The sequence below is a fragment of the Heloderma suspectum genome, chromosome 3 (genome assembly GCF_057233095.1).
Source record: "Heloderma suspectum isolate Gila_16-S chromosome 3, 16-S_ref, whole genome shotgun sequence".
Taxonomy (NCBI): Eukaryota; Metazoa; Chordata; class Lepidosauria; order Squamata; family Helodermatidae; genus Heloderma; species Heloderma suspectum.
Window position 1 is genome coordinate 228,498,945 of NC_139460.1, and position 21,411 is coordinate 228,520,355.

Genomic DNA, 21,411 nt, shown 5'->3' on the forward strand with positions numbered 1-21,411 from the left:
AAATGGCTTATTTCCAGCCCTTTTCTCCTCTACTCTCCCATTTAAGCATCTAAATGTAGTTTCATTGTTTTAATCAAGATTTTGTGCTGGAGTGCTCAAATACCAAAGCACCATCCAGGCATCACTTGGGCATGATTCTATGGCCTCCATTTAGTATCTTAATGTGCATCTGTAAACACCCTCTTAGTTCAACTAGGTATTCTTTTTCTGAATTTTATGTTGCATATTATATATGTTAGAGACATGCATATGCAACTTTCTCTCAAAGAGTACACCAACTATGTTTTTGCTGTTGTTTTTAAATGAGTGGTAAACATACACTGCAGCCAAAAGAGAACATATCACTTCATGTGCTTACATTATGATGCTACTATCAGGAGACTGTGCAACTGTAACAGGAAGGTCAGAATTGTATGGATTGCAGAGCACAGTTGCATCACCACTGTAAGCCTTAGGCAGGCATTCGCATGCACACAAGTAGTGCTAAACTGTGTAAGAGACATGGGTGTGCATGTATGTCCTGTCCCCCCCATGTCTGTGCACAACTGGTCGCCATTTAGATCTTCACATGTCGAGCTGAATGTGCTTATAGAGCTCCTATGTTCAGACACCTTGATAAAGCCGGCCTTATGAACTCAGGAGCTTGGTAAGTGTGTTCAGCTGAAGGTGCGAAGGGCTATGGTGTAGCTGGGGGGGGGGCATTAAGGGGAAGGGTATGCATGCTTGCCCACATGCCCTGCACAATTTAGACACTGCATTTGTGAGGGGGACCTGGTCTTCACATTGCCCCTGTGCCATCATTGATGAGTCTTCCCCAAAGGCAGCATCTGATTAGTTCAGACTCAGGGCTGCTATTTAAAATGTAAGTAGTTTTTAAAAAGAGCATGAGTGGGTTTGGCCAGGTCAGGAGAGAAGGAACTTCTGTGTACCACCACCCCAACCGGGGGGGAAAATGGAGTGGAGAGAATAGTGAAAGGAGGAAGCAAGCAAGACAGCTTTGGGTGGGTGGGTGGTGGGCTTCAGAAGGCAGGCACATAGATGGGGGTTGCTTGGGGGAGTGGCACATCAGGAACTTTGGCAGGCAGGGGGCTTCTGCAGACAGGTGGGGGGCTTCTGCAAGCAAGCATGTGAGCCTGTGGGCAGGTGAATGGGTGGGCAGGCGGGGGGTTTCAACGGTGGCAAGGGCCCATCAGCAACACTACGCCTAAAGCCCACTGGAATGCAGTGCCGGCCCTGCTTCATGGCATTTACTGCAGGGGCTTCCCTCAAGGTTTTTTTGCACTGGATCCAAGCTGGAAGCCAACTGACGTTCTTAACTATCACATTTCTCAGCTCATTCCCTCCTTGGGATTCCCAGGTTTGCTCCAATCAGGCATGCTTAAAATTCACATATGCTCACTTACGTCAGTCATTTGACCCGGCACGTCTTTCGACCTACGTAGACTCCGCTGCCTGGTTTCATTCAGTACTTATTTGTCTGCATGTCCGAACATTTATAATTAAAGCTCCAAAGTCTGCGATAATTGACTCAGGGAAAGAGCAATCCTATGGTAGCTAGTCAGCAGCTAGATGGCTGTAGGATATCTGGTTTTCCAGGAGCTGACCTTGGAGCCCGCACTCCAAGGTTGGTTGCTGGGGAACCGACCTTCCCCCCCTTCTGCGCTACCTTGTCGGTAGTGCAGAACAGCCCCATGCTCCGTGCTCACAAGAGGAGCACAGAGAGGCCAAAACGGGGTGTGTTTAGGGGGTGTTCCAGGACAGGGAGGGCAGAAATACTGGTATGACACACCTGATGTGTTGCATGGCAGCCTCTTTTCCCACTCAGCCCTCCCACAACTAGACAGCCGATACAGGCTATCTAGCCGAAAATGAAGGGCAGGAGTAGCAGGGAGGGAACAATCCCCTCCGTGCTTCTCCTGCCCTGCAGTGGATCTGCAGTTGCCTCTGAGTTTGGAGGCGGCTGCATATCTGCATAGGATTGCACCCTAAGTCTCAATTTCTCCTGCACACACAGGTAGGCAAGATCATGATGAAGATACAGTATAGTGGATTCTGTTCTCCCCCTCCATGTTTTTCAGGGTACGTAGATTAACCCAACTAAATCCTCTCCCACCCCACCAAACAAGCCTTATCCTAACAAAGGAGTCACCCATCTTACCAGAAAGTGCTTTTAATTATACTCAGTTTATATTTATATCACTTTCTCTGTTCATTCTTTTGGTTTCTCAACTAGGTGATCCAAAGTATTCACTGAGTGGAGTCAAGGTCAAACTTATAAGACTCACTTCAACTCACATCAATTACACCCATCAGTGAAGGTGATGTAACTATAATTCCAGCTAATTGGGTTTGTTCTATTGAGATGAAGTGCTTAATAAGGCTTAGCATGGGAGAATCAAGTTAACTCTGCCAGTTTCTATTGTAATAACAGATTTTGCATTTAAACAGTCAACGTGGTTGTTACACAATATGGACTATTTAGGGAGCGATCCTATGGCCTCTAGACAGAGGCTAGATGGCCACAGGATATCTGGTTTTCTGGGGACCAACCTTGGAGCCCACGTTCTGAGGTCAGTTCCTGGAGATCCGAGCTCCCACCACTTCTGCACTGCCTCGGAGGTAGGGATGTACAAAAGTGACTTACCTTTTGTGGATTATGTTGATGGGAGGGGAAGCGTTCCTTCCCCCCCCTGGAATCCTGGCTGGGGGGGGAGGCGCTCTGTTCCTCCCCCCGGAATCCTCGAACGGCCGGCTGTGCTCCGCGGCAGCTCCGCAGAGCACTCGGCCAGGCCTGGCCCGGCCAGGCCAGGGCCGTCCGCAGCCGGATTTCCGGCCACAGAGGGCTCTGGGTAAAAACAAAAACAAAAAAAACAACCACGTACACAAATGGTGGAGGCTACGGCCGCCGCCATTTGCATTCCTTCTTTTTGGCCATCTTAATCTACGTAAATATTTACGTAGACTATGACGGCGAAAAGAAAGGGGAACGCAAATAGCGTAGCGGGCACTATTTGCGTCCCTTTCTCATTCACCGTTTTAGCCTACGTAAATCTTTACGTAGGCTAAAACGGCGAACCAAAAGGGGACGCAAATAGCGCCCGCTACGCTATTTGCGTTCCCCTTGATTTTCGCCGTCATAGTCTACGTAAATATTTACGTAGATTAAGACGGCCAAAAAGAAGGAACGCAAATGGCGGCGGCCGTAGCCGCCGCCATTTGCGTACGCATTTTTTTTTTTAAACCCACCCCCAACCATGATAGGCTACATAAAGATTTACGTAGCCTATCACATCTTTTTTTTTTTTTTTCACAAGCCTGGAAATGGCGGTGGCGGCAGCTGGTTAGAAGACTGCCCGCCGCCGGAGCCGCCGCCGGAGCCGCCGCCGGAGCCACCGCCGCCCGGAAGATCCGCCCCAGGTAAGTCTCGTCCCGGGGGGGATCCGCGGGGGGGCGGCAGGCCATTCCGCCACAGATTTCGGGGGGCCAAATGCACTGGCATTCGGCCTCACCGAGATCCGTGGCGGAATTCTCTGACATCCCTACTTGGAGGCAGTGTGGAATAGCACCATGCTCTGTGCTCGCAAGAGGAGCACAGAGCAGCTGAAAACGGTCATTCCCGGGGGGCGTTCTGGGGGTGGGGTGGGTCTAAATACCTGTACGACACATCCAATGTGTCGTACAGCAGCCTCCGCCCCTGCTCTGCCCTCCCGCGGCTAAACAGCTGAAATTGGATGTCTAGCCGAAAATGAAGGGCAGGAAAAGTGCAGAGGGAATGATCCCCTCCTTGCTTCTCCTGCCCTGCATTGTATAGGCAGTCGACTCTGAGGTCAGAGGCGTCCACCTATCTGAATAGGATTGCACCCTTATAGACCAATTTTCACCCCAAACCTCCACACCCACAACATCCCAGTCTTATTCTTGGCCTCTGTTGACATACTAGAAGGTGAGACTGGACAAACTGTTGCTCCTTTAGTATTTGTGGATACTAAAGGAGCACAGGCATTCTTTTATATGGTTTGGAACTAGAAAGACCGCTTTCTCCCATACGAGCCTGCCTGGGTCTTTGAATTTTCAGGAGAGGCCCTTCTTTCAAGATTGCCACTTTCAGAGGCATGTTTGGTGGTGACATAAAAGAGGGTCTTCTCGTTGGTTGCTCCCAGGCTGTGGAGCTCGCCACGGAGGGAGGCTAGGTTCTCTCCCTCTCTGCTGTCCTTCTGCCAGCAGGCAAAGACCTTTTTATTTAAGCAGGCCTTTGGCATGTAAGCAGGCCTGTTGGGTCGGATGCTGTTTTTATTCCATTATTGTTGTGTTTTTATTGTTTTAATCAAGTTTATTTATGATTGTAAACTGCCTTGAGTGCCATTTTTTCTTGGTATAAAAGTGGGGGCTCAATCAATCAATCAACCAATCAATCCTATTATCAATGGCTCAACACTTCTATCACCAGTCACTGAAATCCAGAATAAGATCCCAGAATTCAGTAGACCATTGGACAGGTCTCCATGGTCACTCAGAAGACCTTGGGTTAGAAAATGTGCCAGAAAGGGTGGCTCACTGTAAAATTCAGTAGAGGTTCATGTTGTCACATATGACTTCATGTTATCACTCCAGAAAAAGATATTGTACTGCACACTGTGCCAACAGTGGTGGCAAAATACATCTAGCATACTAGAAATTATATTTTGCCTAAGTTTTCCCTTGTGAAACAGCTCCAGCAGCCAAGATACATATTAAATAGAACAAACAGCTCATTATGTGTGAAAAAAATATTTTAGAACTTTTGTACTAGAGATCCGTTTTAAATCATAAAATCACAGCGCCGATTTCAACTAGATGAAGTTTAGTCTTAGAAACTGTTGCTTGCAGACTGTCATTAATATATCATTAACTTTTGAATGTTGGTAGAATGCAGTTAAGTTACAAACAAAAAATCTTGAAGTCCTTGTTCAAATATTGTTGCTGCCATGAACTCACTAGATGGCTTTAGGCAAGCCAGTTGCTCTCTTCTATAAGGAATAATAATACCGATCTACCATACAGAGTTGTTGTGTAGATTACAAGAGATAATATATGTTGAGCGTTTTGAACCCTCTAAAGTGCTATATGCATTGTTATTTTGCATTTCATTCTCTCTGCTGAAGATGACTATATAAATTGTTATTGAGAAGCTAGCTTGACTTCCTGCATATGGCTTTAGAAAAGCTTTATTAGTATTATTTCTATGTTTTCATTCAGTCTTAGATCCTACAATTTTCAGCCATTATGTGATGAATTCAGATACAGCTGTTCTGGTTTAATGTTAACATATGTTTAATATGCATGAATAATTGTACCTTTTCAGCATAGAAGTAGCTGTATAATCACATATCGTTTAAAATACAAGGGGTGCCAAGCTTTCCATCAAGCATTAGATGATGAATTAACATTCAACGCATGTCGCTAACGAAGTGTCATTAATTATGCCAAGACAGGCACAACAGAGATAACAGGTGTCTCTGGTAAGGTCATATAGAGGGCTTTAAATTCAGCTTGAACTGAGGAATTGGCTGTTTAATACTCTGCAAAAATTATTTTGAGCTACTATGCTATCTTGACAATGACTACTGTTCCAAAGCAATACAAAATACCTCATTGGATAACATAGCTGTAAGATCAAGATCATCTGTGGAAACATCTTTAGTGAAACACATGGATCTTGTGACAAATTGTTATCTTCTTTTCTCCTAGGCTTCCCACAGCATCCCTCCATTATCATACTGTATCATCCTAGAACAGAGACCCTATGGGGAAGCTGGGAGAGGGACAGGACTCAAGGGATTCAAGGGAGATTCATGTCTGTGCCACTGGCAGCCACAAGCATAAATGAACAAGGTCATATAGCTCAAATCAGTCATTTTGGTGAGGAAGACTTGCCATATATTTTTGTTCTAAAGGTCATATGAAATGCTGTTCCTTTACTTGCTCAGAATCATAAAACCAAAACAAAACCCTGCAATCTAGTATAAAATCAGTAAGTCAAACCAAAATAGTAAGTCAAACCAGTCACTGTTTGGTTGCCAGTCACTCTCCCATCCAGGTATCTTACAGCACAATATCTGCTTACCTTCAATGGTAAAATATATGCAACAGTGTATTGCACATATTGAGCTATCCTAAACTGGTCTATTTGGGGAAGGGCCGTAGCTCAGTGCTAGAATATAAGGTTCTAGGGTTAATCCCTGGCATCTTTACACAGGGCTGGGAAAGAATCCTGTCTGAAACCTCAGATAGCTGCTGGCAATCATTCCATACAATACTGAGCTAAATGGACAAAGAGGTTGACTCGATATAAGACAGCTTTCTGTGTTCCAGTAGTTCCGACAGCACCAGTCACTGGCTTGGAGAAGTGCTCCCCAACCCATCAGGATGCCCAAGAGATCATCTGTTTAGCACTGCACATGCCATTTCTAATACAGTGCTGGGAATGGCACACACAGAGCCAACTGCTGGATGGAGAGCCAGTCCCAGAAACCGCTGGGTGTGCATTGGCTTCAATGATCAGGGCCATTATGCATATGCCAGAATTTGTGAAAAATTGCTAACTGAAAACACGCTCTTGATAATCCCTTTATACTCACTTCAGACTTTTATTAATGAGTACTACCTCTCAAGGAAGGATATACTGGAAAGCAGAAGACTCATAATTCTTATTTTAAAAGCCTTTGAAGATGGAAGCATTACATTTTCTGTGTTTAAACTGACAGGGAGAACATGTGCATATTAATATAAGAAGCTCTTTTCCTTTCATGTCAATCATGCAGTTTTGACATGTTTTGACAGTGTATGATATTAAAAGGTGTGTAAAAGATTTTTCAAATGGTAGAAAAGAAACATGGATTATTCTAGAATGCCTAACAGCTGGATAAACATATGGGAGAAGTGCTAATATTAATTTAAACAATCATTAACACGTGTAATGAAGACACAGCAATCCCAATTGGTTTGCTTCCTTAGGTTACTGGATATTTTATTTGAATGAACTGTTAGAAAGCTGTGAGTTTTACATCTGAAAGCTTCTGGTCCTCAAGAAATTCTTGAAAGCTGTTCATGGAGAAGCGAATGGAGGATTATCCAGATTTTCCTAGGAATCGACTTTGGTGCACTTTGGTCTGCACAGGGCTCCACAAGTGAGTACACCACACCAGCATAAGTCAGTTTACAGAATATACTTCTGGGGGCGAGGTTGGAGTGAATGTCATCTGACTGGCAGGGGCTGCTCAACCAAAAAGGATCCCCCCCATCCAGGTTCCCCCCTTTCTCCTTCCATAAAATCCTGGGAGGTTTCCTCCTGGGTCTCCACAAAAGCACTCTCCTGTTGCCCTCCCCCACATTAATTACTTCCTTACAGCATGAAACGTTACAGAAATACAGTTGTAGATTCTTCTCTCTCTGTTAAAGCTCCCAATGCTGCAAGTGAGTGAGGCAGGCTTCACTTTAACTACTTCCTTACAGCATTTCACAGCCTTTAGGAGACTTAACCCTGTGAATATTTGAAGCACCCTGGCTCCAACCAGCACCAAACATTAGAGAAATACAGCTTAAGATCCTTTCCCCTTCAATAAAACTGTGAGAGGTTTCCTCCTGTGTCTTGACAAATCTCTCTCTCTCTCTCTCTCTCTCTCTCTCTCTCTCCACACACATTAATTACTTCCTTAAAGCAACAATCATTAAATAAACACAGGGTTGATATAACACTTAAGAAAAAGACTGCAGCTTCGCATTAACAACTTCTTTTCAGCACGAAACATTGCAGAAACACAGCTGTGTAGATCCTTCAGCTTCTGCTAAAGTGCCCAATGCTGTCATCCAGCGAAGTTCTGCATTAACTACTCCCTTACAGCTAGCAAAGTGCTTCCCAGCCTTTAGGAGACTTAACCCTGTGGATACTTGAAGCACCCTGGCTCCAACCAGCCCTTCTTCTAATCCCCCTTCTCCTTTCCCCTGAATCTCCCAATGCTGCAAAGGAGCGAAGCTGTGAATTAATCACTTCCAAAAAGAAAGGAAGTAAACATCAAAGACAAGCCTCACTGAACACAATGGGAGTTACTTCTGAGCAGACCCACATACGTTTGTGTTGGAAAAGACAGGGATGGGAAAGCAGCCCCCTTTCTAACCTGATGCTGCACATGATCAAAGGTGCAAATTAGTTACTTCAGAACAGCAATAAATCAAACAACAGAGAATCGCAGCATCAAAATAGTGCTTTATAGCCTCACTTATTAGCTAGGCCTGCAACCCAACTGTAAGGGAGTCTAAATCCATCATGGTAAGGTAAAATCTTACTGTGATGGGTAAGATTCAGGACAGATAAAAGCACACTGTTAAACTATGCAATTTGCTACCACAAGATGTGGTGATAGCCGCCAATTTGGATGGCTTTAAAAGGGGGTTGGACAAATTCCTGGAGGAGAAGGCTATCAGTGGCTTCTAGTCCTGATGGCTATGTGCTACCTCCAGTACCAGAGGCAGTGAGCCTATGTACACCAGTCCCTGGGGAACATGCGCAGGAGGGTGCTGCTGCACTTGTGCCCTGCTTGTGGGTTCCCGGTCGACAGCTGGTTGGCCACTGTGTGAACAGAATGCTGGACTAGATGGACCTTGGTCTGATCCAGCAGGGCTCTTCTTATGCTCTTCCTTTATGACTGGGAATCAATAGAGATAAGATTGGACAGGCCGGCTTATGATTGGTCCAGGCCAAGTAGCCCCAGTTACAGAGTTGGTTGTAAGGAGAGAAGGAACAGGGAAGGCTTTCAGGAGGGATTCTGTGGCAGAGCAGGTGGCCTGTTCTTATTTTTTTATTAAACCATTTGTATCCTGCCCTATATCATTAGGATCTCAGAAAGAACTTGTCACAGAAAGAACTCCAGGCTCACCAGGGAAAGAGATCAAGGAGTAGGAGTGAGCGAGCAAGTGAATGCCACCTAAGGTTTCCAGGCAAGGTGTCACTGCTGAGTAATTGTGTGAAGCAGTTACTACAGAGAAAGGGATAGGAGTGGTTTGAGGCCAGGCCTTAAGGGAGAAATCCCTCCTGAATGAGTAGTGGAGAAGGCCAGCAGCAGGCCACAACCAGAAGACCTGTGAGACTGAGCCCCAGGAAGCAGAAAGAAGCTCTGCTAGAAGTGGCTTGGAATTTGGAGGTGGTACCAAGGAGAAGCACAACCCAATCTCTATTCTGTTATCCCCATGTAAGAAAAAATGAAGCACATCTATCATTATGCTTGAATCCAGGCCAAGGAGAAGCTGCAGGTGAGAATTCTCAGATGTAGTCTGTTTCTTACGGCGGCCCTGTCTAGAGACTTGAGGGGGAGGGGGAGATGCACAGAAGGCTGCAAGAAGGAGGGGGAATAGTTGAAAATTGCCTCCCTTTTTATTCTGCAGACAGATGCCTCTGCTAGATGAAAGAGCTTTCCATAACTGAAGGGCAACCAGTTGGTCCAACCCATTATGTCATACTGGATTTAGTGATATGGCAGCACTTTGTATGAATTTACATTATATGAATTTAAAATTCAGATGTAGACAATCCACGCTCCTTGCTGAAGTTTAAGAGCAACCACTACATTGCAACATTTCCTGAAAAACATTGTAACCCTAAAGGGTTACAGTTTCTGATATATTAAATAACTGAGTTTATAATGATTCTCTTTTTGAATGACTGTAATATGATTTAGCAAATTGCTTGAATGGGTTTTGCCTATTACTTTAGTGTAGTGCCCTTGATGCAAACACACCAGTGGCTAGGTGTTAAACAAAGACAGGAAGGATGTTTCATCCCTCTCAAAAAGGGTTAATGCATAAAACCTGACCTATGCTCTTGTAATTTGTGTTAAAACTTCACCTCTTGTATGACACTGCAAACAGAATACTATTTAAAACTGATGCTTTGGTGACAACTAAATTGATCTGTTTTTACCCCTCACCCAGATTACACATTGTTTTTTTTCAAACTGTGTAGGCGAATATTAATACATGTATTAATACTTGGCACTGTGCTGTCTGTACAAATGATAATCTAATTTATAATGCTTTTGCTTAGAAATTTCTCTGCCTCCTTCTGTCTTTGTTTTTATTTTACCCAGCCCTCTAACCACTTATTCCTAAATGGTTCTAATGAATTTCTTGGTACTGCTCAAAAGAAGTTGATTATCTTTATTTTTTTATTTGTTAGATTTATTTACCCCACCTTTCTGATTCCAAAAGAAACTGCTTAAGGGAGCAATTCTATGGCCACTAGTCAGCGGCTGACCTCGGAGCCCGCGCTCCAAGGTCAGTTCCCAGAGAACTGACCTTCCCCCTCTCCTTACTGCCTTGCAGGCAGCTTCAAATGGCCCCATGCACCGCACTCAGAAGAGGAGCGCGGAGCAGCGATAATGGGGCATTTTGGGGGGTGTTCCAGGGCGGGGAAGGCAGAAATGCCATTACGACATATCCTATGTGTCATCTGGCAGCCTCCTCTCCCGCTCTGCTTTCCTGCGGCTAGACAGCTGAAATCGGCTGTCTAGCTGCAAATGCAAGGCGGCTGAAGTGCGGAGGGGAAATCCCTTCCGTGCTTCTCGTGCCCTGCATTGGATAGATGGTCACCTCCAAGTTCAGAGGCGGCCGCCTATGCCAATAGGGTTGCGCCCTAAGGCAGCTTACACAATTAAAACCAACATGCAATAGAAACAGACTTGTCCAGGTTCTGATTTCTGCAATGACAATACCAAGGATCAAACCTTCTTGCCAGCTATGCTCTGTTCTGAGCTCTATACTATGTTCACCTACCAATTTTTGTGAACTGCCCAGAGAGCTTCATCAATGGGGTGGTATAGAAATATAATAAATGAAATGAAATGAGTGGTAGCAGGCTTCTTGAGGAAGGGATGCTTGAAGAATTCAGTTTTACAAACTGTCCTGATGCACACCTCCTGAATTAATGTGAAGACTGGAACTTAGTTATCTACTGGCTTTCATGTTTCCAAATATACCAATACAATTCTTAGCGCGTGTACACACACACACACACACACACACACACAAAGTGTCAAAAATTAGGGATGTGGCGAAATAGACATTTAACATAAATTAATGAATTTGGCCCATTGATTCAAAGAGAAATGCTATCATGATATGGCCACCCAACTTTCATCAAATCATCATCATGTTTACTTGGGAGTAATGAATGTAATGGAAACCTGATAGAATGGAGAGAACCAGTGGGACATGGGCATCTCTGGATACAAACTCTATAGGAAGGCCAGCAAAGGGCATACTGGGGGTTATGTCACTGTGTATGTCAAAGAGGGCATAATGTCAATTGAACAGAAACCTCCAAAGGGGCAGACTCCTCTACCGAATCAGTCTGGGTGACAATATCAGCCCCCCAAAGTAATATAATACTGGGGACAAGCTATTATTCCTCTGATCTTGTGATACAGAATGAAATCAGGGAGGCATCCAAAGGGGGGGGAGTTGTATTAATGGGTGGCTGCAATTACCCATATTTATTTATTTATTATTAGATTTGTATACCACCCAACTGGCAAATTCCTTCAAGGCAGACAGAGATGAGATAAATGCATATTCTGGTCACAACAAAGAGGTAACATTTCTAGATATCCTACATGGCTGTGCCCTAGAACAGCTGGTTGTAGAAGCAGCCAGGGGACAGACATCCCTGGACTTAATCCTAAATGGCACCCAGGATCTAGTACAACATGTGAGTGTTGTTGAACCAGCTGGAAACAGTTATAATGCTATCAATATATATATATTGCCACGGAAAGTCCACCGAAGTCACATTTGACTGCAAAAGAGGAAACTTCTCAAAAAGGAAGGCATTAGTAAAAAGGAAGCTGAAAGGGAAAACCAGTCTCCCCAGAACATTTGAGGATTACTCAAAATCACAAAAACAGAAACTCAGCTAGAACTATATACCACAGATCAGGAAAGGTACCGCTAAGTCTATGTGGTCATCAGAATGATTAATGAGTAGTGTCAAGGAAGCTATAAAGAAGGCTTCCTTCAGAAAATGGAAGTTGTGCCCAAATGAAGGGAGCAGAAAGGAACACAAACTTGCATAAAAGAAAAGCAAGCAGACAATAAGGAATGCAAAAAAGGATTGTGTGGAACATTTTGCTAAGAACATTAAGACCAACAATAAAAATATTTAAATACACCAGGAGCAAGAACCCAGGTGGGAAGGTGATTGGACCAATGGATGACAAGTGAGTTCAAGGAGAACTAAAGGATGATTAGGAAGATTGCAGAGGAAATTACTAAATTCTTTTCATCTGCATTCACTGCAGAAGATGTAGGGCAGACACCCATTCCTGAACTGATTCTTTCAGGAAGGATGTCTGAGGGACTAAGGAAAATAGTGGTAATGGGACAGGAAGTTCTAGACCAAGTAGAAATATAAGTGTAAATACGTTTTTCTTAATTTTTCACAATTAAAAATAGGGTTGCATGGAATGGTACACTGTGACTTGATATTTTTAACAAGCCTACTTCAAACTCTGCCCTTTTCTTGGAGGAGTATTCAACACTGCAGCTCTTGAGTTAAATGATCTGGTAGAGGAAAAATCCATCACTTTGTAAAAGTGTCCAGTGAGTGGCAAAGGAGGCAGCTATTTGTTATGGCAGCAGCCCTTCTGAGTTTCCCAAAATTAAAAAAGCACTTCAGAAGAGGGTTTCTAGGAAAAGCAAAATGTTATCCTTTACAATGGAAGTGAGCTCTGTTTTCCTTCCCCTGAAATCATTTTGCCTCCTTCCAAAATATAGCCAAATCAAAACAACTGATTTCAAGATGGGTGAAAAAGCTGAGAACTTGCTACAGCCTTCATGTTTTGAGATAATATGTATTTAAATGCATTTTTCATGCATTTTTAAAAAATGCAGATGAATATGAGAACAGGACAGAATAGACATGTGATAGTCTTTTATATATTTTATATATTTTTACATATTTTGTATTGTTTTATTGTGTGCTCTTTGGTTTTAATTTTTGTGAACCACCCAGAAAGCTTCGGCTATTGGGCGATATAGAAATAAATGAATGAATGAATGAATAAAATAGTGACATAAACCAGAAATAGACCAATCCCCTGGAGTTGAGCTAATAGGATCATTTTGGCATGGTGCTATGAGTAGCTGTAAGCACTTGGCTTATCCTATACTTTTTTCTTTCTTTTTTTGAAGTATGGCAAACCATGATCTTGATATGCTGTCACAGCATTTGCAGATCCTATCACCCTAAAAAATGTCAACTTCATCATCACTATCACATTAAAATCATAGCCTAAATCAATGTAATGGTCCCAGGTGTCATGCTTCCTCTGGAGTTCTCCTCATCAGAGGAAGAGCTAGAGTCCCTGGAGGAAAACTGCAGCGAGGATCAGCCCATTCCAGAAGATCAGGAGATGGACCAAGAGGAGTTTGGGCCCTCAGGGGACATGTCCATGTCCCCATCCCTGCAAAAGGAGATGTCTGCTTCTGAGATGGAAGCTGAATGACCACCTCAAGAGTGTTGTCATCTCAAGAGACATGCCAGAACCATCTCTGTGAGAAGCAATGCCCAGTTGCAGAGGAAGGCTCCTTGTGAGTAAAGGGGTCCTTGTGGGCAGGGCCCTCCTCACGAGGAGGACTTCTTCCAGAAGTTTCTAATGTGATGCTGCTATACCTGGCTGTGGCCTGGGAGACTTGGCTGTATAAGTCTTCAGTTAAGATCTGCTAGCTGATGGAACAACACCTGTATTTCTGCTCCCTGTACCTTGAAACCTTGAATCTTTAACCTTGTGTCTCATCTGTTGTGGTGCTAACTCCTGATAAGACCCTGCCTTTGGAGTGCCCTTTTTTTCCTGGGCTGGTAACACTGTGCTTTGACCTTCTGCTTGGTAACTGACTTTGCCAAATGGATTTGTCCCTACTCTGCCCCAGGGCTGAGCCCAACCCAGCCATAGTAGGACAATCAGCCATTTTCTGTGTTGCCCAGCAATGCAAAAAGAATGTTCAAGGTTGAGGTTTGCAGCTTAGCAACAAAAGCAATGATGTATTAAAGAAGTTTGCTAATAGAGAAAGCTGAATGTACTATTCTAGCATTCTCGGTACCAGAGAATGCTAGAATAGTACATGGGAAAATATTAGATGATTCTAAAACTGGATGATGTTCTGCACCATGAAATTCAATAGAGCAAAATAAAAGGTTATGCACTTTGGTGCTAATAAAATTGTAGTTGTAAGCAAGGTACGTGATAAGCAAATTCCTCTGGGTGCTATATTAGCTTATTATGTTACAAGTAAATCACAATGTCTGAGAGGCCTTGCTTCAGATATTTCAGATGTTGAATGTATTTTCTATTTTTCTTCTTCCTTCTCACCTCCAAAGGACAGATGGAGGATTGAGCTGGTGTTTGATCTTCAGACAGAGATTTAGAGCTTCATATAATTACGCGTAGTGCGGAGATAGTGGAGAGAGAGGTTTATTTTTCTTCCTCTCTTATAATTCCAGAACTTGGGGATATCTATCAATGAATCACTGGAAGTGCTGAAGGTGTAGATCCTTGTTTTGCCAAGTTCTTTTTACAGTCATCACATCTGTTATAAACCACGCATGATATCTCCAGTAAGAAAAGAACAAATATACTAGGGAAATGTAGCATTGATGTATACAATATATTGGTATTTTATATGGGCACACTGACAAATATGATAGATTAATCTACTAAATGCATTAAATACTTAGGTTAGATGTATTAATTTATTTGAAATATATTTCATTGTAACATTAGTAATATTATATCTATCTATCTGTCTGTCTATCTATCCACACACACACACACACACACACACACACACACACTGGGGCTAATGTGGTCTGAACAGTTAATGTGCATAACAGCCATTGTGCACATTCATCACATTTTATAGAGAATGTGCATGTAATCTGTTCATGAAGAGGGAATTGTGCACATTCTCCAGCCATTATGCACAATCCCCAACAGGCCTTGGGGAATGTGCATATCTCGACTATTTTGCACATTCTCTGGTCAATACGCATAGTCTCCAAGAAACACTGGAGAATGTGCATACTGCAGCATAATCTGATCATAATTTTGTAATTTGCCCATGCAATAAGTATGGCCTCCAAGGAACCTTAGAGAATGTGCAGACAGAAATCAGCAACATAAGAAAGCCATTTTGTACATTGTTCAGTATATTTGTCTGCAAGTGATGGTAGAGAATGTTCATAATTAACTAGTAACTGTGAGATTAACCTGAAGCATTAATTCTACACACTGGTGCCATCAGAAATCAATCTGGCTCTAAACATATCCAGACTGAAAATAAAGCTGATTTCTGATATTATAAGAAAACAGGGCTCAAATAGGGCTCTCTGCTGATGACATGTTCTATTATATTGTTCTTTTTATTGAGAAATTCACTGTTTTTTAAAATTACATCTATTTTACCAAAATTGACAGGCAGATCAAATGAATTTTTATCTTTCTGTTCTTTCCAATCAGGATCCTCAGATTACAGATAAGGTGGCCAAGTTTTGTGCAGCTGCTAGTGCTTGCTGCAAACATTTAGTAAAATAGTAGTATTTCTACGAGCTAACACTCTGTGGTCACATTAGTCTTTTTGAGTTTCTGTATAATTATCTACGTTGCGTGTAAATATTATACATTTTATATGCTGATCTATGATCGTAATTGATTTATCTTTCTAAATAGAGCTCTCACAGTGGGTCTGATGGTCAGCTGGTTTCTCCTTCTGCCCTCAGCTTATGGCCTGGTCTACCCGCGCATCAGAATAAGGTGATGGACTGTAGAAGTGGTAGAATGGGCGATGCCTTTACAGACTGAAAGTTGTAATCATTTTTTTTTTATTGTCCGCCTGTGTGAAAACGATGTGCAAGAAAGGAAGGATCATAGCAGGGAGCAGGCTGGACTAGACCTCCCTACCCCTAATGTGCCAGTTTTAACTAGCACTTTTTCTTCTTTTTTTTTTAATGTGGGGAAGAATTAAAAAAAAAAAGTATTCCCATTGTTCACTTTCTCATTATCACCTAATAATTCTGTGCAAAATACAGTTGAGATATGCACATTCCCTAAGGCTTCTTGGGGATTGTGCATAATGGCTGGAGAATGTGTATAATTCCCTCTTCATGAACAGATTATATGAACTTTCTCCATGAAGTAAAGGGATGGACGAAAGTCCTTTACCTTATCCCGCAGCTTGCTTCGCGGTGGGGGGGAGGCGCTCTGTCCCTCCCCCCGAAATTCTGGGCAGGGTGGGAGGCGCCCCATCCCTCCCCGCCGAAATTCTGGCCGTAGCCACCGCCGTTTGCGTCCCTGCAGTCAGCCGTGATAGGCTACGTAAATCCTTACGTAGCCTGTCACGGCTGACTTTGGGGGGGGGGGGGGAAGCGCGTACGCCATTTGCGTTCCTTATTTGGGCACGTGTAGTCTACGTAAACATTTACATAGACTACGGCGAAAATAAATGTTTACGTAGACTACACGTGCCCAAATAAGGAACGCAAATAAGGAACGGTGTAGTCTAGGTAAATCTTTACGTAGACTACCGGGACCAAATAAGGAACGCAAATGGCGGCGCCCATAGGGTGCCGCCATTTGCGTACGCGCTTTTTTTTTTTTTAAAGTTTTTTTAAGCTTTTTTTTTTTTAAGGTAAGTCCCATCCCAGGGGGTCCGGGGGGCAGAGAATTTCACCGCCGATTTCAGGGGGCCGAATGCGCTGGGAGAAATTCTCCGCCATCCCTAGGTATGGTGAATGTGCACAATGCCTGGCTGTTATGCACGTTAATTATTCAACTCACAGTAGCCCCAAGATATACAGTCAGGGCCAGAAATATCTGAACAAGGATGACTGTTTTGACAGTTGGCCTCTGTATACCACCACATTGAAGTTGAAAGGAAACACACCCAGATGGGAGCGAAGTCAGGACTTTCAGCTGTAATTCAAGGGGGTTGACAAAAGTGGGGCACTAACCATTCAGGAAGGACAGCCAGTGGCATACACACACACCCATCGTTGGTGGCCCTTAAGTAATGGAACAAACCAACATCATTTCAAACTGAAGGATCGCCTTTAATACCTGGATGAAAATCCTTTGCAGTCAATCACTGCCTGAAGTCTGGAACCCATGGACATGACCAAATGCTGAGTTTCCTCCCTCAAGATGCTTTGCCAGGCCTTTACTGCAGCTGCCTTCAGCCGCTGCTTGTTTGTGGGTCTTTCTGCCTTCAGTCTGGTCTTCAGTAAGTGAAAAGCATGCTCTATTGGGTTGAGATCAGGTGACTGACTTGGCCTTTGAAGAACATCCCACTTCTTTGCCTTCAGAAACTCTTGGGTAGCTTTTGCTGTATGTTTTGGGTCATTATCCATCTGCAATATGAAGCGGCATCCTATCGGTTTGGCAGCATTCGGCTGAATCTGAGCAGAAAGTATAGCCCTATACACTTCAGAATTCATCCTGCTGCTTTTATCAGCAGTCAGGTCATCAATAAACACCAGTGCCCCGGTTCCACTGGCAGCCATACGTGCCCATGCCATAATGCTGCCTCCACCATGTTTGACAGATGATGTGATATGCTTTGGATCATGAGCTGTTCCTTTCCTTCTCCATTCATTTCTCTTCCCGTCATTCTGGTACAAGTTAATCTTGGTTTCATCAGTCCAAAGAATCTTACTCCAGAACTGGGCAGGCTTTTTAAAATGTTTGCTAGCAAAGGCTAATCTGTAGGGATGTACGAAAGTCACTTACCGTCGTCTATGCTATTTGTGTTGCCCTTATTTTCGCTGTGGTCTACGTAAATGTTTACGTAGACTAGACGTGCCAAAATAAGGAACGCAAATGGCGGCGCCCATGGGCGCCGCCATTTGCGTACGCACGGTTGTTTTTTTTATTTTCACTCAGCCGTGATAGGCTACGTAAACATTTACGTAGCCTATCACGGTATTTTTTAAAAATCTAGCCGTCATAGGCTACATAAATCTTTACGTAGCCTATCATTTTTTTTTTATATACTGGAAATGGCGGCAGCGGCAGCCGGTCGGAAGATCGGCCGCTGCCGCCAAATACGGGTGCACGAAACCCACTTACCTGGTCTCGCAGCTTTTCGCGGTGGGGGGGAGGCGCTTCGCTGCTCTACCCCCGAAGTTCAGGCCGGGGGGGAGGCTTCCCGCCTCGCCCAGCCGAAATTCAGGCCAGGGGGGAGGCTTCCCGCCTCGCCCGGCCGAAATTCAGGCCGGGGAGGAGGCGCCTCGCCTCGCCCGGCCGCGAAATTAAAAGTTAAAAAAAAAAACGCTCCCGTGATAGGCTACGTGATGATTAACGTAGCCTATCACGGCTAGATCTCCAAAGTCAGCCATGATAGGCTACGTAAATCAACACGTAGCCTATCACGGGTGACTTTAAAAAAAAAAAAGCGCGTACGCAAATGGCGGCCCCCATAGGGAGCCGCCATTCGCGTTCCTTATTTGGTCGCTGTAGTCTACGTAAATCTTTACGTAGAATACGGCGAAAATAAGGGCAACGCAAATAGCGTTGCCCTTATTTTCGCCGTAGTCTACGTAATCTTTACGTAGACCACAGCGACCAAATAAGGACGGGAATGGCAGCTCCCTATGGGGGCCACCATTATCCGTACGTGCTTTTTTTTTTTTTTTTTAAGTCACCCGTGATAGGCTACGTGACGATTTACGTAGCCTATCACGGCTGACTTTGCAAATCTAGCTGTGATAGGCTACGTTAATCGTCACGTAGCCTATCACGGGGCATTTTTTTTTTTCTTAGTTTTATTGGAATGGCGGCGGCGGCAGCCGGTCGAAAGATCGGCTGCCGCCCCCGCCCCTGATGAAGACCCGACGGACCGCCGCCGGGACCCGCCGCCGGGAGGGACATTCGGCAAAGGTAAGTCCCTTCCCGGGGGGTTGCGGGGGGTGGGGGGGTGGAGAATTTCTCCCCGAAACTTGTTCGGGGGGCCAAACACGTTGGCGCTCGGCCCCCCGAAGTTTCGGGGAGAAACTCTCCGCCAACCCTACCGCCGAACCGCCGCCAGAGCTGCCGCCGCCGCCAGGGAGATTCACCCAAGGTACGTCCTGTCCCAGGTGGGGGGGCAGACCGTTTCGCCACCGATTTCAGGGGGCCAAATGTGCTGGCCTTCGGCCTCCCCGAGATTCGTGGCAAAATTCTCTGACATCCCTACTAATCTGGCCTGTCTGTTCTTGAGCGTTACCAGTGGTTTGCACCTTGTTGTGAAGCCTCTATATTTACATTCATAAAGCCGTCTCTTGACTGTAGATGTTGTCAATGACATGCCTACCTCCTCAAGAGCATTCTTGACCTGGCTAGATGTTGTGAAAGGGTCCCTCTTCACCATGAGCAGAATTCTGCGGTCACCCACTTTAGTTGTCTTCCGTGGTCTGCCAGGCCTTTTGTGGTTGCTGAGCTTGCCAGTTAATTCCTTCTTTTCCAGGATGTTCCAAACTGTTATATTGGCCACTCCCACTGTTTTTGCTATCTCTCTGATGGGTTTATTTTGTTTCCTCAGCCTAATGATGGCCTCCTTCACTCGCATGGACACCTCTTTGGACCTCATGTTGGGGGTTCCAGTGAACAGCTACCAAATGCAAATGTAACACTCAGAGCCACCTCCAGGCCTTTTGTCTGCTTGATTGGTCATGGGGTACCCAGGAAACAGGCCACACCTGGCCATGCAGCTGCTTGTCAGCCATTTGTTCCATTACTTATGAGCCACTAACGATGGGGGTATGTGCATGCCACTGGCTGTTCTTCCTGAATGGTTAGTGCCCCACTTTTGTCAAACTCCTTGAATTACAGCTGAAAGTCCTGACTTCGCTGCCATCTGGGTGTGTTTCCTTTCAACTTCAATGTGGTGGTGTACAGAGGCCAACTGCCAAAACAGTTATCCTTGTTCCAATATTTCTGGCCCTGACTGTATATTAAAACCACAAGTATAGAATCTCAATGGGCAACATCCAATATTGCATGAGCGGACTTCTCTTTATACAATGGAACTTTCCATCCTCTCCTCCCACCGCTGAAGTTCCTCATGCACTCCCAAAATCTGCTCTGAAGGATCCATCACCAACCTTCAAGAGCAGATTGGGGGCTTCCCTAATGCACTGGGTTTCACAGAATGTTTTCAAATAGCATTATAAGTCTACTTGTTAACATTTTAATATTACACCATTAAATATTAAATACAAGAGGAAAAGGAAAATTGTACAGCTACCATCACTTGGAATAATTTTACTATAATTTAATGTATAATCTCACTGAAGCAGTATCTTCAGTGGGGGTGAAATGATTTGGTGCCTATCTAAAAAACGAATTTAAATTAAGGAATTAGTTCATGCCTTGAAGCTAAAGCTAGCATGCTCTCATGTATAGCTGAGGAACATAATAAAACACAGCACTAATTTATAATCACATGGATAGCAATGCCTTGAAAATTTACTCAGGATTGGTGACCTCATGTGATTCCATCAATATACCTTGTCTGTTATACTCTGTATGTAAGGTCTTCAACTGTTGTTTAACTCCAGGGAACTAGACAAAAAAAACACACCCAAGATTTAAGCAGAGACTGTTGAGTACTTCCTATACTGGTTAGGGGTTTCAGTAATGCCAATACTTAGCACAAAGATTAGTATTATTGATCTAACCATTACAAAAAGCAAATGTTCACTTGGTGTTATTGCAGCTATTGTTTGATATCCCTGATGTAATGTTCTAGCAAATGTGGATTATGTTTACATTAGGTATGGTTTCCCTGCTACTAATATGTGATCCTTGCATTTCCATTATCCTCTTAAGAGGGGATACAATTTTATCCTGCACTGTCAGGATTCCAGCTTGCATGGCAGCCTCTGCATGCACCAAGGCTATTTTGTATGCTATGCACAAAGGCCATTTCCTTGCAGACATTCACAACATAAGCATGGATGCCATGGGGAGGGGCTCACTGGTGCATACAATATCAGTGGCAGAGCTACTCGGCATGGCCTCACTCCTCACTGATACGTTGGTCTCCCGAGTTTACACAACACTTGAACAGGGCTTAGAGTGGCCATCAGCTGGGAATTATGGGAGCTGTAGTCCCAACACATCTGGTAGGGGGCACCAGCTTGGGGAAGGCTGGCTTAGAGCATGACAGAATGTTTGCACAGAGTCTTGAGAACAGACTAGGAAAAGACCTACAAAATTTCAAAGCAGGAGCTGGACTCATTTGGGGTGAAGGAATGACCCCAGCTCTCCCCATTGCCTTACTTCTTAGCTCTCCCCTACTCCCTTCTTTCAATTGTCTTCCATTTATCACAAAGCAAACTCTTGGGTTGTAGAG

The 21,411-nt window shown here is 44.1% G+C and overlaps 2 protein-coding genes across 2 annotated transcripts in view; one reads left to right on the forward strand and one right to left on the reverse strand.

Moving 5' to 3' along the window:
- Positions 1 to 21,411, reverse strand: part of ADGRA1 (adhesion G protein-coupled receptor A1) — a 554,873-nt gene that overhangs the window by 176,673 nt on the left and 356,789 nt on the right. The gene's annotated exons all lie outside the window — the stretch shown is intronic.
- Positions 1 to 21,411, forward strand: part of LOC146350865 (uncharacterized) — a 38,611-nt gene that overhangs the window by 9,790 nt on the left and 7,410 nt on the right. Inside the window, exons 3-4 of the mRNA XM_084842006.1 lie at positions 3,315 to 3,417; positions 15,753 to 15,836. Coding sequence (XP_084698132.1) covers positions 3,315 to 3,417; positions 15,753 to 15,836 — 187 coding nt within the window. The remainder of the gene's footprint in view (positions 1 to 3,314; positions 3,418 to 15,752; positions 15,837 to 21,411) is intronic.